This window comes from Schistocerca cancellata, chromosome 2 (assembly GCF_023864275.1).
Source record: "Schistocerca cancellata isolate TAMUIC-IGC-003103 chromosome 2, iqSchCanc2.1, whole genome shotgun sequence".
Lineage (NCBI taxonomy): Eukaryota > Metazoa > Arthropoda > Insecta > Orthoptera > Acrididae > Schistocerca > Schistocerca cancellata.
The window spans coordinates 360,532,625-360,549,439 of NC_064627.1; the positions used below are offsets into that span (position 1 = coordinate 360,532,625).

Below are 16,815 nucleotides of genomic sequence, written 5' to 3' on the forward strand. Positions count from 1 at the left end.
CAGTCTCATTGTCCTGTGCTTTTCTTGTAACTCTTCGGTGTTTTGTTTTCTATGTTTTAGTTTTGTGAGTATCTACTTTCAGTCTTTCTAATTTGTTTTAGCAAATGTTGTAAGATAATGTCTGTGAGGTCATTTCGAGCGCGAGTGTGCAACAGTTTTAGAATTTATCTCTACATTCATTTTTTAATGATGATGCCGCCTTTGAGTTCCCTTAAAATCCAAACACACACACATGAGATGTTAAAGTAAAGGTTTTATGTTTGACAAGGGTCATTCCATGTCAGATTGCCCAGTAGTTTAGGATTCGTAACCTTCCGTCTCAACTTTTCATGAAATTTTGTATATTTGCATATACCTATAGCATAAAAACTACTGGAAATTCTTTTTGGTCTCACACTAAAACTTTTTTGTGTTGAATTTCAGTATAGTGATGTTCTGGTAATTTGGCTCTGTGAGAATGTCCATGCAAGAGGTGCTTATCTACAGAAATACTCATAACACAGTTGTATGTGAGACTTGTGATTTGGAATTTTTTTTCAGATGTTAAGAGAGGCATGTAGTTAACAAGGACACATTTATTCAAGCAGGAAAGTTAGAAAAAAGAAGTAGGTAACTTCCTAATTTCTGGAAAAATTATGACGACGGCAATGAAAGACACTTATCACATATCTCCAACTTTCTGGCTACCTAGTTTTGATCTTAAAAAATTCCTAAGGTCATAAGCCTCCTACTAAAATAAAAATATTAATGGGTCTCCTGTGAATGGACACACGAATAAATCAAAGAACTTTTTATTGTAATGAAAAAAATCATTCCAGGTAAGTTCAGCCATGTCTGACCCACTACTGAATTCGTGTAGTGTCAGAAAATTTCTTACAATGCCATGTCATTTGATGACTTACATCTCGGTAAAAACTGAGCTGAATGAAGACCAACAAGATTTGGTAATGTTAAGGTCCAATATAAACTTTCCAGATGAATAAGAAACAACTATATGTGGACATAAGTTATTAGTAAAGGTTTAAGTTATTAGTAAAGGTTTTTGAAAGCCCTCAAATAACTTGTTGTCCATTCCATATACACAGGCAGACAATTAAAAAAATCCTTGAGGTCAGTAAGTTTGGCTTTGTCTAAATCATTAAGTGCATGGAAAATTGATGTCAAACCAGGCAGAAAAGATTTGTGAACAGAAAAGTGAAATCAGTGATGGAAATGAAAGTGATGCCAGTGACCTGGAGGTGACATTACGTGAGTAAGTGCTAAAAAGTCAAAGTATCAAGAATGCAAATAAAACTTTGTGTGATTCACCGGGCTCTCCCTTAAAACTTCATTCCATTCCAAATCACAGTAAGGTGTCATATGGCAAACAGGAGCTAGAAAAAGTAAAGCATGTTTTGGAAGAAAAAGTGTACCAGGCATTGGACTGTAGTGTGAAATTTCTAATAGTATGGTTGATAAAATGGATGATGAAATTTTTAAGAAAGCCAAAGATTTTGATGCCACACTGTTGTTAATTAAAGAAAAGTTGGTGCTATTGTAATGAGGCATGAAAAAATTCAGTTAATTAAAGAAAAGTTGGTGCTATTGTAATGAGGCATGAAAAAATTCAGGTTTTAACTTTAGCTCCTCCCTCTTGGTTGAAAGAAAAAAAATGTCAGAATTGAGTGTTTGTGAGTATTTGGTTTGGCAGGCAAAGAAAATGAAAACAGAGCTGGGTATTTTATCAGTTCCTAAGCCAAAAAGAGATAAAAGATCACTGATGAAGTTGTAAAGTTTGTCACTGATTTTTACCGAAATTATAAATATACCAGGAGCAAAAGACAAAGCTGGCATTCAGAAGAATGCGTATATGCAAAAAAGATTTATTCCTGACAATCTAAGAGCCATATTATAGCTTAAAATGGGAGAACCCAATTAACATTGGTTTTTTTGTTCACGAAGAGCAAATGGTGTATTTTCGCTGTTACTACAGGCACTCATTCAGTGTGTGTTTATGGTATCTGCCAAAATGTGAAACTGCTTTTGGATCCAGAAAACATTCAAGAAAAATATAAATAACTAATAAATATTCTTATAAGTTACTCAGAAAACTATGACTGTATGCTTACTCAGTGTGGTGATTGTCCCAGTGATGACACATTAGAATTTTTGAAAGAAAACTCATCTTACAAAGATGTTGATGATGAAATTGAGCAAAGCCAGTGGATTAACACAGACAATCGGACTGAATTGGTAAAACAATCTGCTTATTTGTTGGTAACAAAATTACAGGCACTTAAACCACACTCATTTGTATCTTTGTGTCGGGCAAGGGCACAAAAAATTTGTAAGAAAGTCTAATCCCAGAAAAACCAATTCTGTTAACGATCTTTGCTGAAAACTACTACTTTTCTAAGTAATGAAGCCCATAATTATCACTGAACAAAGCCGGCTGCGGTGGTCTAGCGTTTCTAGGCGCTCAGTCCGGAACCGCGCAACTGCTACGGTCGCAGGTTCGAATCCTGCCTCGGGCATGGATGTGTGTGATGTCCTTATGTTAGTTAGGTTTAAGTAGTTCTAAGTTCTAGGGGACTGATGACCACAGCTGTTTAAGTCCCATAGTGCTCAGAGCCATCACTGAACAAAAAGCAGCTGTACAGTCCATCCCATTTGTGTTCATGTGATGAATGAGGGAAAAAATTGTTAATAGCAATACCATTGGATTATAAGTGATAACATGGACCACAATGTAAGATTAGTAAATGCTGTTCAGATATGGTTAAGTTGTTGGGTGAACACTATGTGCAAGTCAATAAACTGCATTATTTCACTGATGGATGTGCTGCTCAATATAAAATTAGAAAAAAAGCTTTAAATACTTGCGTGAACACAAAAATGGTATTTCCATTGATGCTGAAAATTCCTTTTTTGTAACTAGTCATGGTAAATCTGTTTGTGATGGATTGGGAGAAACTGTAAAACATATTGAGAAAAGCTAGTCTTCAACTAGAGGCTTTACAAGTAACAACTGCAACTGGTGTTTACAATTTCTGCAGGGTTAACATTGACAATTTTTTTTTCCATTTCTTAGAGAAAATCACTGTAGATTTCCTGCAAAAGAAACTTGAGAAGGGATTTTTGACAATGCACACAACTGCTACCAGAAATTTTCACAGTTACAAACCGCTTTTCTGTGATTCATTAGAAATTAGAAAAGTGACTTGTTCTGAAAAGCCTTCATCGATTTCCTCAACAAAATGCTCTTGTGGCAGCTGTATATAACAGATGGTACTTTGGCTTTGTCAGGAATGTATTTGATGAAGGCAGAAATGCTGAACTACTTTTTTTCTACCCATCTGGACCATCAGTGTCATTCTTTTGGCCTGAGGAGGAAGGCTCTTGTTTTGTGCCTTTGGAAAACAGTTTATGTACTGGTGGTGTGACTGAATCATGCATATTAGGAATAACTAAACATTTGTCTGTGTAGAATAATTGTCATTTAAATATGCTCATATGATACTCCTAAATAAAGTTAATATTAGTAATGAAAATATTTGGTTAAAATTATAATTCTTGGCTCTGTACATTAATTATTTTAACAGAACATGAGATATGTACTAAAGCTTAGCAGTCTACGTAATGTGCTTTAAAAGATCTTTTGAACAATGTTGCAAATACTTTAATATATAAATGAAAATCACATTAAGAGCTCACATGGATAACCAGTCCTAAGCAAAGAAGGGAAAGCAGAAAGGTGGAAGGAGTATATAGAGTGTCTGTACAAGGGAGATGTGCTAGAGGGCAATATTATGGAAATGGAAGAGGACATGGATAAAGATGAGATGGGAGATATAATTCTGCATAAAGACTTTGACAAAGCACTGAAAGAAGTCAAAACAAAGCCCCAGGAGTAGACAACATTCCGTGAGAGCTACAGATAGCCTTGGGAGAGCCATCCATGACAAAGCTCTTTCACCGGTGAGAAAGATGTATGAAACAGGCGAAATACCCTCAGACTTCAAGAAGAATATAATAATTCCAGTACCAAAGAAAACAGGTGCATACAGGTGTGAAAATTACCAAACTATCAGTTTAGTAAGTCACAGCTGCATAATACTAACACAGATCCTTTACAGCAGAACGGAAAAACTGGTTGAAACTGACGTCGGGGAAGATCAGTTTGGATTCTGGAGTAATGTAGAAACACGCAAGGCAATACTGAATGGACTGAGACCATCACGTTTATTCAAAACTTAAATGGTCTTTCAACTTGTCTTATTTCTCAGGAAAAATGGGCTGATAGTAAAAAAAATCAAACTTAGACACATACTTTACAACCAAATATGCGTCATTTTGTTCTGAATATCCTGTTGGTGATGGAAGGAAGAAAGCAGTTTAGGGTCTTCAGGAGAGAGAAAAAAGTTATAGGTTTAATTACAGGATACAGTATTCCGGAAATGTTAATACCGCAAGTTTTGTGGTTGGTACAGAGATTGCTAAGAGAGGAATAATATTTAAGCAACAAATGCATGAATAGTTGTTGTTATAAATGCATCCAAGCGTTATTTTAGGATTTTAAAAAGGAAGCAGATACTCTAAAAAGAAATAGTTATCATTTCTGCTAAAACAGTGAAAGATAGAACAGTCAAAATGTCTTCAAATGTCACAAAGTCAAATATCTAAAAGATGTTTCATCTTTATCAGTAGCAATTGATGAGTCTTCCCATGTAAAGGGACACCAAAAGTTCCACTTTTGTACAAAAATTTATTTCATCTACAGGTCCTAAAGAACAGCTTTCAGGATTATTGGCACTTAAAGGACAAACACAGGGAGAGGATATAGCAAGTAACTGGTTGCAGATTATTTCGATATATACAACTACAGTTGTTGAAGATGGGTAAAATACTAGAAATAGTGGTGGAAAACAAATGCAAACTCAGTTCACAGCACGAGTGGTCCGCTTTCCAAGACCTCGAGAAGGTATATATATTGATTTCAACACCTGGGGATCTACATACTCATGCAAACAATAATTTTCAAACATGAACCTTGTCAAGAGGAAATTGTGTAATTAGTTGGTTGCATGTTCCATAGATCATTTGAATGAGTCTTCTATCAAAATGATGTTCAAAGAGTCAGTCTACAAGACATGCTTACATGATTAGTGTTAAAATTCATGAAAACCTCGTTTTTCAGTCCTAATCATGGAACTACACTTGAAAACTGTTTTTTATTTTATTTTATATATATATATTTTAAATAGGCTATTGGTTTTTAAAGAGAAAACAACCATTGAATAAGAGTTGTGCAGAAGAAAAGATTTTAAGTTAGGTTTGAAACTTGCCTTCCTACATTTCAGATATTTTGTGATATTGGCAAATAGTCAGTTCTTCTACTTCCTTTTCTTTAAAGTCACTGGTAGCATTAATAATGGGTAATAGAGGTCATTTCTTCCTGTAATGTAGTAAGTATGGATATCATTGTTCTTCCCCAATTGTGATGAATTATTTATGACAATTTTCGTTAGGGAATGTGTGTTTTATGGTTGTGCAGTTAGAATGCTGAACTCCTTGAAGAGATACCCACACGATGACCGTGAGTGAACACCACTTATTTTTCTTGCTGATTGGTTTTGTGCAATCAGTTCTTCATTTCTAGGTGGTGAGCTACCTCAGAAAATTACTCGGTAAGATGTTAACTGCATGGAAATATGTAAGGAGGATGATTTGTTTGTTTTCAAGCCTAGCAGTTACACGAAGAGCAAAAGTAGTTGAACTAAATTGTGTGAAATGCTCAATAATACACTTCTTCTGGTTTAAGTTTTCAGCAGTATGTGCACCTAAAAACTTCAAGCATTCTGCCATATTCACTAATTCTTGTTCATATGGTCCATCAGTTGTTGGTAAGACACTATTGTACAGTGATTTCTTTCTTTCTTCCTTTTTTTTTTTTTAAAAAAGATCTACTTTCAGAGAACCACTTCATAATTCTTTATAAAACATCATTATCAGTCCCTTCCATTGCTTTCTCTGTAATGTGAATCATTATAACACTAGTATAGTTTGCAAAAAGTACCAGTTGTGATTTGATGAATGAATGTTACGAGGAAGGTCATCCACATATACGGGTTCTCTCTTGTAAGAGTCATCAGGTACACACTTTCTGGTGTATCAGCAGGTATTTGCAGTCTCGTTTTGTCATTTTGTAGCTGGAGTCAGTCCGAAAAATTACTGCTCATCATGTCTTTAATACAGCACCTAGTGCCAGCAGAAAGCATCAGTTTGTTTCCATTGCGAACAAAATTATTTTTAAATCAGAATTTTACACATTCATTCGATAGACCACTCCCAAATCAGTCTAGTCCCATTTTCATTTTGCCAATATTTATTAACAGGGACAGTAAAACTTAAAGAATAAACATCAGGTCAGCAGTGACTCAGTAGTGCCGCAAGCTTGGCAGCAGCAGTTAGTGCGCGCCAGGGCACTGCTGTCACTGTGTGAGTTTTGATTATTCTTAGTGTTTTACCATCCCTGTTAATACATGTTGATAAAATGAATATCGGACTAGACTAAGCTGGGACCAATTATAATTCCAAATTAAAAATCATTTTGTTCGTAACGGGAAACAGACAGATGCTTTCCCTTGACACTGGGTGTTGCATGAAAGATGTGATGAGCAGTAATTGTTTGGGCTGACTCCAGCTTCACAGTGGGGGGGGGGGGGGGGGGGGAATTGTAAATACCATCTAAAACAGCAGAGAGAATGCAACTGATAACTAAGGAGAGATACCTTGTGCGACTCCCTTTGTAATTTTTCTTCAGTCACTACAAGTTTCTACCTTTCCAACATTGTTTGAATTATTCAGCACAACTTTTTGCATTCTGCAGTAATGATGCAGGCTGAAGCAATGAATCAAAATTTGTACCAGCACCGGGATTCAAACATGAGTCTCCTGCTTACTAGGCAGATGCACTATCCATTACACCACACTGGCACTGTGGCTACCACATCTGCTCAGAATACCTTACTATGTCTCCCCAATACAAATTCCAACTTGCACTTCAGCCCATTGCTACTCCCCTTCTATAAACTCCCATCAGTTTTGCCGAGGCTCTCCAATATTGGAATAGCACCTTAGCAATGAGAAAAATATGGTTGATTCTGCCTGTACCTCAGGCGTAGGTCATATATTAATCATATACAGTTAATATTCCTCCTCCCCCTCTCTGTGTCCATTTCCTCCCCTCCCCCCTCCTGCCTCTTTGATTTTGGGCCTTGTTTATTGGTGTTGTAAGGGAAACCTGGCTTGGAATCGGTAAAATGGTAGGGATCATTGGTATACGAGGTATGAGAGAGACCTCTCCAGTTGCTGAATCCGTGAGGGTAGCAGCTTCAAAGACAGTATTTTACATGGTTTTAATGTCAGAAAGGGTAGGACTACAAAGTTGCGTATGGTTCAGATTCTGTAGTAGTATTCTAACCATAAGCTGATAAAGCCATATACAACTTTCTGGTTTTCTGTTGAGCTGGCTGCAAGGAATTAAACAAAACAGTACGTTGTTGTGTACACTTATGATTAAAAATTGACAGCCAACAAGAAAACTAATCTGCATGTTTTCACAGCATAGTTTACTTTTTTTTTGCAGTTTGTTTTAACAGAAAACCCCTACAGCGTTATTTAAAACATACAGTACATAGCCTATGCTCATCTCAATGGTTATTATAGTATCATGCAAAAATTTGAAAGAAACTGGTCTAGAACTTATTGAAATATTTGCTAACAATGTTTCCCTGTTATAAGTATTTATATAACATATATATTAAAAAATATGTAGTCTATGCCTATTTGAATGTGTACTGTAGTGGACTAGTGTATAAGAATTTGAAGTAAATCGGTCAAGAACGTTCTGAGATTTTTGTTAACAAAAGTTTCTCTGTTATATGATATATTTATTTGTCTGTTGCAAACATTATAAGGGATGTAGCCTATGTACATCCAAATGTTCATCAGAGTATTGACTAAAAATTGAAGTAAATCAGTTGAGAACTTTTCAAGATTTTCCTCAGTGACTTATCCCCATTGTATAGTATATAGATATTTATGTATTATATACATTAAAATGTGTAGTTTATGTCTTTTGGAATGTTTATTATAGTATTGTGTAAAACTATGAAGTTAATAAGTCAGGAAAATTTAGAGGTTTTTGCTAACTACATTTCCTATAGCCTAAGTCTGTCCGAACATTTATTAGAGTATCATGTAAAAATTTGAAGTGTATCGGACATGAACTTTCCAAATTTTTGCTATCAAAATTTCGTGTAGCATATATCTGTACATTTATTAGAGTATCATGTAACGATTTGAAGTGAATTGGACAAGAATCGTCAGAGATTTTAGTAACTAAGAATGTCTTTATATAGAAGCAATTAATTCAAAGTTAATACATGAAAATAAGTAATATCACATGTGTAAAGATTCCAAATGAAAAAGGAATTGGAAGACATGCTAAGAGCAAATGAAATAGTTAATGATGATTAAAATTATGTGATAAAGGATTAAACATTAGAAAAAATAACAATTAGACCAATTAATTGAAAAAAATAATAATCAGTCATTTCGGTGAACATTAAAAAAGAATAATAAAGCACCTGATGAGATACAATCCCACAACCTTCTGTACATCAGGAACGTACCTCAACCACTATGCCACAATTCTACTCTGTGTATTTTTCATTATTTTTAAGGTTTGGAAAGATGGCGCAAAATTCCAAATTCTTCTTCTGTCAATTACTTGCAAACATGGGTCCACCGAGTGAACAACTGCAGGGTGCTGTACCTGGGGCCCTAAACTACATCACCGTGTAGATGGTTTAAAAAGTCAGTCGCACTGCTTGGGTGTTATCCTTGTAAGACTTGTAATATTTGGTGGGTGAATGTGCAGTTGTCTTACTTATGAGAAGCTGGACGTGTGCCTAAAATTAAAATCATCATATTACCGGTACCTTTCCAAACATTTCCAAGGATATGTGTGGCCAATACTCCTTGTTAGTGTTTGTAACTCATATCATTATTTTTAATTTTTTTTGTTTGTTACCCTGCACTTTAGTTTTATCAAATAGTAATTCTGTTGTTATGAGAAGTAGTTATTGTACGTACGTGTAGTTTATCTAAGGTTAAAGCTAATAGTTAATTTTAGGGAGCATTGTGGAATGAAAAAAAGATGGTACTGACTGTTGACAAAGGTATGTTGAGTTGGTTTGAATGGATAAAGAGGATGAATAAAGAAGATAGACAAAAAATATAGATGAGTGTGAATAAGGTCAATGTCCATGTATGTACATCAATTACATTGATATTTTAACCCAACTTAGGAATACCCCAATTAAGTTAATAACAATGTACCTACTATATAGTTTATTCAAGAAATTAGGTTCTCAAAAAAATTTCAATTGTTGTGCTGTTGATACTTGATTAACGAGTTGATTTTTTTACTAGCGAGTTTGCTGACTACTAGTTTAGACCACGGGAATAACATTTAAATTAAGAATATTAACACAATAAAAATTTTAAAATTTAACTTCAGTTCTATTTCTTGGAGAACTATTCTCATTGTGTATTTCCAAGCTTTTCTCATTGCTGAGATTTATATATTATGTAAACTGTAATTTTAAAATGAAATTAAAACTGTCGGTTATGAATATTGTGGACAACTTGTATAATTGAACTCATATCAGCTAATAATACCGTGTCAAAGTAACCCATGTAAGAGTTTGATTCTTAAAACTCCTTTGCACTTGCCCATTAATTTTGAAATGTGCTGATGATCATCTTTTTTCATCCTCAGGCTCTATATAAATAATATGGAGGGCATTGGGAGAGGTGGTCGTGGGGCCAAGCTGCTGGAGGCCCTAAGGGCACAGCAGCGCAGACCTGGCAGTGAGGAACCCGATAGTTCCCAACCAGTTCCAGATGTTAAGGTACAAACTTTTTATAGAAAATGTCTTGTTCATGATTTATAGTGTCCTCTCTTGATGATACTTTTCTGCCACGATTATGGTTTTAAAATAATGCCGCTTTTCTTAATAACAATATGGAAAGCATAGATCGCTACTCACCACATAGAGGAGGCATCGAGTCACAGACATTCACAATAAAAAAGACTGCTCAAATATTATAGCTTTCATGTAGTCATCTTTCTGCAGTAGAAAACACACACACACACACACACACACACACACACACACACACACACACACACACACACACACACACACATTCACTCAAGCACAGTTTATACACACATGACCAGTCCTATGGTACCATCACACTGAAAACCAACTCCAACAAACAAAAACACATAATTGTTGTGAGTTTGGCAAAAATTGCAGCTGTTGCCAGCTATTGCAAAACATTGACAACAGTTTAAAACTCTTGTAAAAACACACACACACACACACACACACACACACACACGTTCGGCAGTTTTGTTTTTTTTTATTTTTTTTTTCAGAAAAAAATTATTCTGATTGTGAAGATACATGGCACACAGTGCTATGATTCTTGATGTAATTATTTATCACCAAAATCAACTGAAACAGACGCATGAAGTCCAGAAAGTTTTTGACAAAGAGAAACCCATGGGGCTTATAGTTTTCTATTTTGGAAGAGCTCTATAGTGAAGACAGATAATATTTCAAGAATTTTGTCAGAAATGCATGCGAACAGAGTTGTGCTGCAAGCATTGGTAAACACACATTACAATGGAATCAGTTACCAAGTAGCTATGCAAGGAGTATTTCAGATGGTGATGTCTTTAACCGCTTTCAGATGCTCGAGTGCTTTACTAGGGTCTTTTCTTAGAAGACATAAAGAAAGTGCCACATTTACTAACCAACTGGTAGTATTTATGTGAAGGATCCAGAACCAGGGCAAGGCTGCAGATGAGAGTTGCAGAACATCTCCACAAAATAAATGTCTTCAAGAGAAAGGGAGGAAACACAGGAAGAACTGCAAAGAATAAAGGCATGAAATTAAAAGCTGCTTTGTATCAGATGGTGGTGATGTGAAGTGTCAGGAGCAGTAAATAAATATGGGGGGAAAAGACAGTTGTAATTATAACCTTTCGACCAAAAACCTTATAGCTTTAGTTAAGATTTTAAATATTTTTCTCCTTGGCTTGTTCACGCCTTGGAAAAACTTTACATATTTAAGAAACACCCATTTTGTAACACGATAAATCAGCTGTGCTGGACCCACTTTTAGTTTCGACCATTATAGAATGCTCATGATTGTATTGCATATTCACATTGGTCCCTTTTCTTCTGAATTCAGCAAGTTGTACAACATTTTTTTCTGAAACTCCTTTAAACAAATCTTTCCATTTGTATCAGTCTTTGTAGGTAGAATGAGAAAGATCCCACAGTAGTTTCGTAACTTCAGTTTCTTATGAAAACTAAATAGTTTCTTCTGCAAAACACTCTAGAGTTGCCAATATGTAAACACAAGAAAGAAACAAAGCAGACAACACAGCAGTGCACATGTCCAGTAACTCAACTCTGCCATGTTTTTGCTCACTGCCACAAACTACAAACTTGAGAAAAACTTCTGTCTATCAGTTTTTCAAACTCACAGTTTCAACCAACTGTTGACAACAGTTACAAACTAAGTCAAACAATAAGTTGAAAAAACTTGTCAATAAAGTTCGTTGGAGTTGGTTTTTAGTGTGAAAGTACCTCGTGCTGGAGTGCATCTGTGTCTGGTGCGTCAGCAATTTACTGACACCCCACCACCTGTCCACCAGATTGCAGCCCTGTCAAAATGCAGTCACTGTCGGACTCCAGCACCCTGGAATGGTGGCTCCTCCATGTGGTGGGTTGCAGTTATCCTTTCAGTATTGTAGGTATTCCATCCTGAACTTGCCTTTGTTTGATGATGCTTTTCTTAGCATCTTTGACTGTATTGCTTTCATGCAGGATAGTTTCTGAAAACACTTACCAAATGTACTTTCTAGGTGGTTTGATGTCCTATCTGAAGACTAACTAAGCTTGTCAGTTGTAGCTTTATCAAAAGGAAAATTTACTAGAGAAACTATAAAATTACAAGGAGACAGAATGGCTGGCCAGTACTAAACTTCAGGAGGCAAAATGCAATGATAGACTAACTTTAAAAAAATTAAAAGTACTAATGATTGTCAGAAATAAAAGTGGAAAATACTATGCAAACTTTTGGAACTGTAAGTGTCCTGCTCAGGGAGGAAAGGCTCCTGAAAGTGTAGTACCGTTTATTGTTATGTTGATGACAATTTCGTTGTCTGGTCTCATGGACGTGAAAAGCTGGTAGAATTTGTGGACCACATCAGCTACATCCATTACAGCATCAAATTGACAATTGAAGTAGAGATGGGTAGAGCCTTGCTGTTCCTTGATGTCCTCATCTGCTGTAAAGCAAGTAGGTGTTCCAACTACAGTGTTTACCGGAAACTCGGCCACTTGGACTGATAACTGCATGCCACAGAAGTGGTTGGTTCTGAGGATCTTGTGACATTGAGTGGAAGCCATCCGACACTGAAAATCTGCCAAAGAAACTAAGCCACTTGCAGAAATTATTCGAGAAAAATGGCTACAGCTACTGTCTGATTTTGCAAGCCATCTTTTGGAAGACATGTAAGCAGAAGGAACCTGTGGCTCAGTAACTGGAAAGATTATCCAGCTGCTGAAAAGACAAAAAATCCATTCAGCCTTCAGGGCTTCAGCAACCCAGGTGACCAGTGAAAGACGATGTAGCCTCAGAACCCCAGGATTATATAAAATACTGTGTGAGAATGGACACTTTCATGTCGGTCAGACTGTGTACTGTTGAACAGTGCTATGTAGAACAAGGTGCTTCTGCTTTTGGTTCCCTGAGAAATTGGTCTTTGCTGAGCAAGCTCTAGAAAATGGGAATTGTTGGGTGAGACTTTTGTTATTGCACGGGCTAATAGTTTCTGGGATAGCATCATAAAAAAAGCGTTCGGTATAAAAATTTGTGACAACACCCTTAATAAAGATGGCAGCATGCAGCTAAGCATGGCTTGGAACTTGGCCACCCGATAGTTGAAGTGGGGGTGCAACAAAAACATTACCTTCCATGACGCTGGAGTGAGCACTAGTGACATCACAGAACGCAGTGTGGCTATGTAAGGATGGTAGCAACAACTAGAAGACAGTCACCACGTGACAATAGCTGAGGTGTACTGTGTGGAAAGCTCATGGGTCTTAAACTGCTTAACATGGCTGGAATCTGCAGGGAAATTTTCATCAACTCTGATGTAGGGATTAATTAGTAGGGGCAAAAGACTACATTCCTGTTATACATCTTTTCTAATCTGAGCACATTCTTGGCCTTCCACTTTTTACCCTCTTGGGTCTTGTACAAATTGTATATTACCAGACCTTCCCTATAAATTACTTCTACAAAATGAAAATAATAGGTTACTACTCACCACATAAAGGAGGTGGTGAATCCCAGGCAGACACTATGAAAAGACTGCTAAACATTTAAACTTCCCAACAAAAAGTTCTTCAGAAACACACACACAAGCACAAGTGCAACTCAGACACATGGCTATTAGCTATGTGTATTTCATAATATTGTTGTCACTCCTACTTATCTCAGAATTTCAAACATATTGTACCATTTTAATTGTTAAATCCTTTTTCAGTTCAACAAATCCTATGAATCTATGGAGTTTTCTTCACTCGTGCTTCCATTATCAAGTGCAGTGTCATAACTGCCTCTATGGTGCCTTTACTTTCCAAACTCATCATCATCTAACAGATCTACAGTTTTCTTTTCCATTTTTCTGTATATTATTCTTGCCAGCAACTTGAATGTATGAGCTGTTAAGTTGATTATGTGATAGGTCGCAAACTTATCTGCTTTTGCTGTGATCAGAATTGTGTGGATGACATTTTTCCAACAGTTTGACGGTATTTTGTCAGTATCATACATTCTACACACCCACTTCAATATTAATTTGATTGCCACTTTACGCATTGATTTTAGGTGTTCTGATAGAATGTTGTCTACCCCATCTACTCTATTTGATCTCAAGTGTTCAATAGCTCTTTTAAATTCTGGCTCTTATACTGGATGTCCTATCACTTCATATCAACTTCACGTTTCTATTCTTACATGTCGTCAGACATTTCATCCCCCTCATAGAGGCCTTCAGTTTGCTCTCACCATGTATCAGCTCTTTCCTCTGTGTTTGACAGTGGTGCGTCCATTGCACTCTTGGTTTCACCGTTTTTGTTTTCAATTTCACTATATGTCAAATCAGTTCCTTTGACAATAATTTCTTTTCCAGTAAGAAAAGTGGTCATCATTGGCCCTAATGTTATCCATTTTGTTTACTGCATTGCAGATAGATGACATTGTGACTAATGCTGACCTCCTTTCTGCCCATCACCGTTGTGGAGCACAATCTTTCCCATGAAACCAAACATGATGAACATTGAACATTTCTTTTTAGGTTTCTTCATTTTTCTTGCAGCCATTTCGCTGTTTCTTCTCAGCATTTCATTTCGTTTCTAAGTGACTTACTTTGCTGTATTCTTTCCCTGAAAATTTTTCGCATCTTTTTTTCATGTCCAATATTTGTGATTGCTCTTTTCAGAGATGTCCATCTCTCTCCAGCTGAATTGCATACGGTGTTATTTCTTGTGCTGTATCCATATCATTGGCACCTTCAAATGTGTCTCGTCTTTCCACAGTACTTCAGTATCCCACTTCCACCCTGGTTCTTCTGGACAATCCTCTAAACTTCAGTCTTCTCTTTATCGTTACTTAACTGTGATATGCATCTACATTGTCTCCTGGGTATGCCTTACAATCCAGTATCTGATTTCAGAATCTCTCTCTCTCTCTGACCTTGATTTAATCCAGCTGGAAACTCCCAGTGTCTCCAAGCCTTCTCCAAGTATATGTCATCATCTTGTGATTCTTGAATGGAATATTTGCTATTACTATCTGAAATTTATTGCGGAACTCAGTTGGACTTCTTTCTCTCTCATTCCTAGTACCAAGCCCATATTCTCCTAACTTTCAATTTCTTCTCCTACATCCGTGTTCCAGTCACCTTGAGATTGTTAGAGTTTTCATGTTGCATACTGAATTACCCATTCAGTATCCTCATATACTTTCTTTGTCTCCATCTTCCTCTTGCAACATCAGTATGTACACCTGAACTGTTGTTGGTGTTGATTTGCTGTTGATCCAAATGAGACCAACCCTATCATTGAACTGTTCACAGTAACTCTCTCTCTGCATGGAAAATAAAAGTAGAGAGGAGATCTATATCTACCTCCAGTCTCGAGAAAGTGGCTTGTATGTGGTGCATTCAGTTCCTCTCACAAGTGCAAACAATGAAGTGACAGTGAAATGTTAGTAACATCCTTTGCATGTCATAAGGTTCAAGATATCGAAATGAGATTTCAGCAAATTATAGCACTCAGAGCAGAATATTTTGCCATGTGGTTAATATGTGGAACGTTATTTGCTGTGATGTATTGCTACCTGCACAAGTTTTCACTGGGCTAATGTAAATTTTGAAGATTCATTTCTGTTTCCATAGAGACCAATACACCAACATTTATTGGATAACTGCAGTCTTCATGGTATGGTACTTATTTAGCTACTCCTCCGATCTTACAAAAACAGTGTACCAGTTGCAGAGATTGAAACAATAGCACAGAGCACTCAATTTTGTTTCTTAATAGTGTGATTAATATCTGCATATGTTAGCTGATTCCGACACTTTTCAGTTCACCTGCTTGCAAGTAAAGGTCACCATTTGCAGCCACTGAGAGGCTCTAGACCTGTTAGATTATAAACTGACAGTGTAACCAGTCGTTGCAGAATAAAAGATTTTTAAGGCACTCACCATCTTGACATGTCAGCCACAGGTCTTGGGGAGAGGAAAGAGCTCATCTGCCTCAGTTTTATAAGGCTTTTATGTGGTCCCAGTTACAATATGGTTGTCAGGTGTACGGATAAACAGTCTCTCAATTTTTGAAGATCAACGATACTATGAGGAACAAGGCTATCCAGTTACGTGCAAGTGCCTTCTCAACCAGCCTCTGCACTGTAGTTAAGTCCGTACTATCCACATGGTGGCAATTCACTGAAATGTTATTCACTAATTGCTCATGAATGAAAGTCATTTAGATGCACTTCCTGTATTGGCACTTCCTGTAAAGCTATTCCCAGTAATAGAGTTGGCAGCCACTCAGAACTCTAAAGAGCTTAAAGATAATTTTTTATTTTATGGAGCACAAAAGAGATGATGATATGACTTCAATAATAAAGTGAAATGTAAAATAAAGAGAGTGGCAACCACTTACCTATAGTGAGTATTGCATGGCCCGAGGAGGGTGCGTTCGGATGCCTATGTGGTTGTGTACTATTGCTGGAAAAAGAGCTAGTGCCTAAAAGCTAGTGGGAATGCTGTTTTCTGTTGTGTGTTACTGTTTGTCACAATTGATCTGCTTTATGTGAGGGTTACCTTTCCCTTATTTTACATATTGCTCCATCCAGAAATTTCCATTTTTGCAGTAATAAAGTGAAGTTTTATAACAATTTGTGCTAGCGCTGTGATCAACATTATAAAGCCATGGTCCCAAAAAATGGATACCTTGGCTGCCCTGTAGTTTGTCTAAATAGGGCCCTTGAAATCGTACTCTGAAATGAATGTACTCCATATTGATGCTGAGGTGAGATGTAATTTTGGGGGAACTAGAGCAGATAAGATGTACAGGGTGGGTGACAAGTAAGTGTCTGTTTGAAATGGCTAGT

General features: G+C 36.6%; 1 protein-coding gene across 1 annotated transcript in view; it reads left to right on the forward strand.

Annotated features, from left to right (window-relative positions):
• LOC126161750 (piwi-like protein Ago3) overlaps nt 1–16,815 on the forward strand; it is a 222,940-nt gene that overhangs the window by 4,951 nt on the left and 201,174 nt on the right. Inside the window, exon 2 of the mRNA XM_049917799.1 lies at nt 9,827–9,959. Within this exon, the coding sequence (XP_049773756.1) occupies nt 9,843–9,959 (117 nt within the window). The 5' untranslated portion in view covers nt 9,827–9,842. The remainder of the gene's footprint in view (nt 1–9,826; nt 9,960–16,815) is intronic.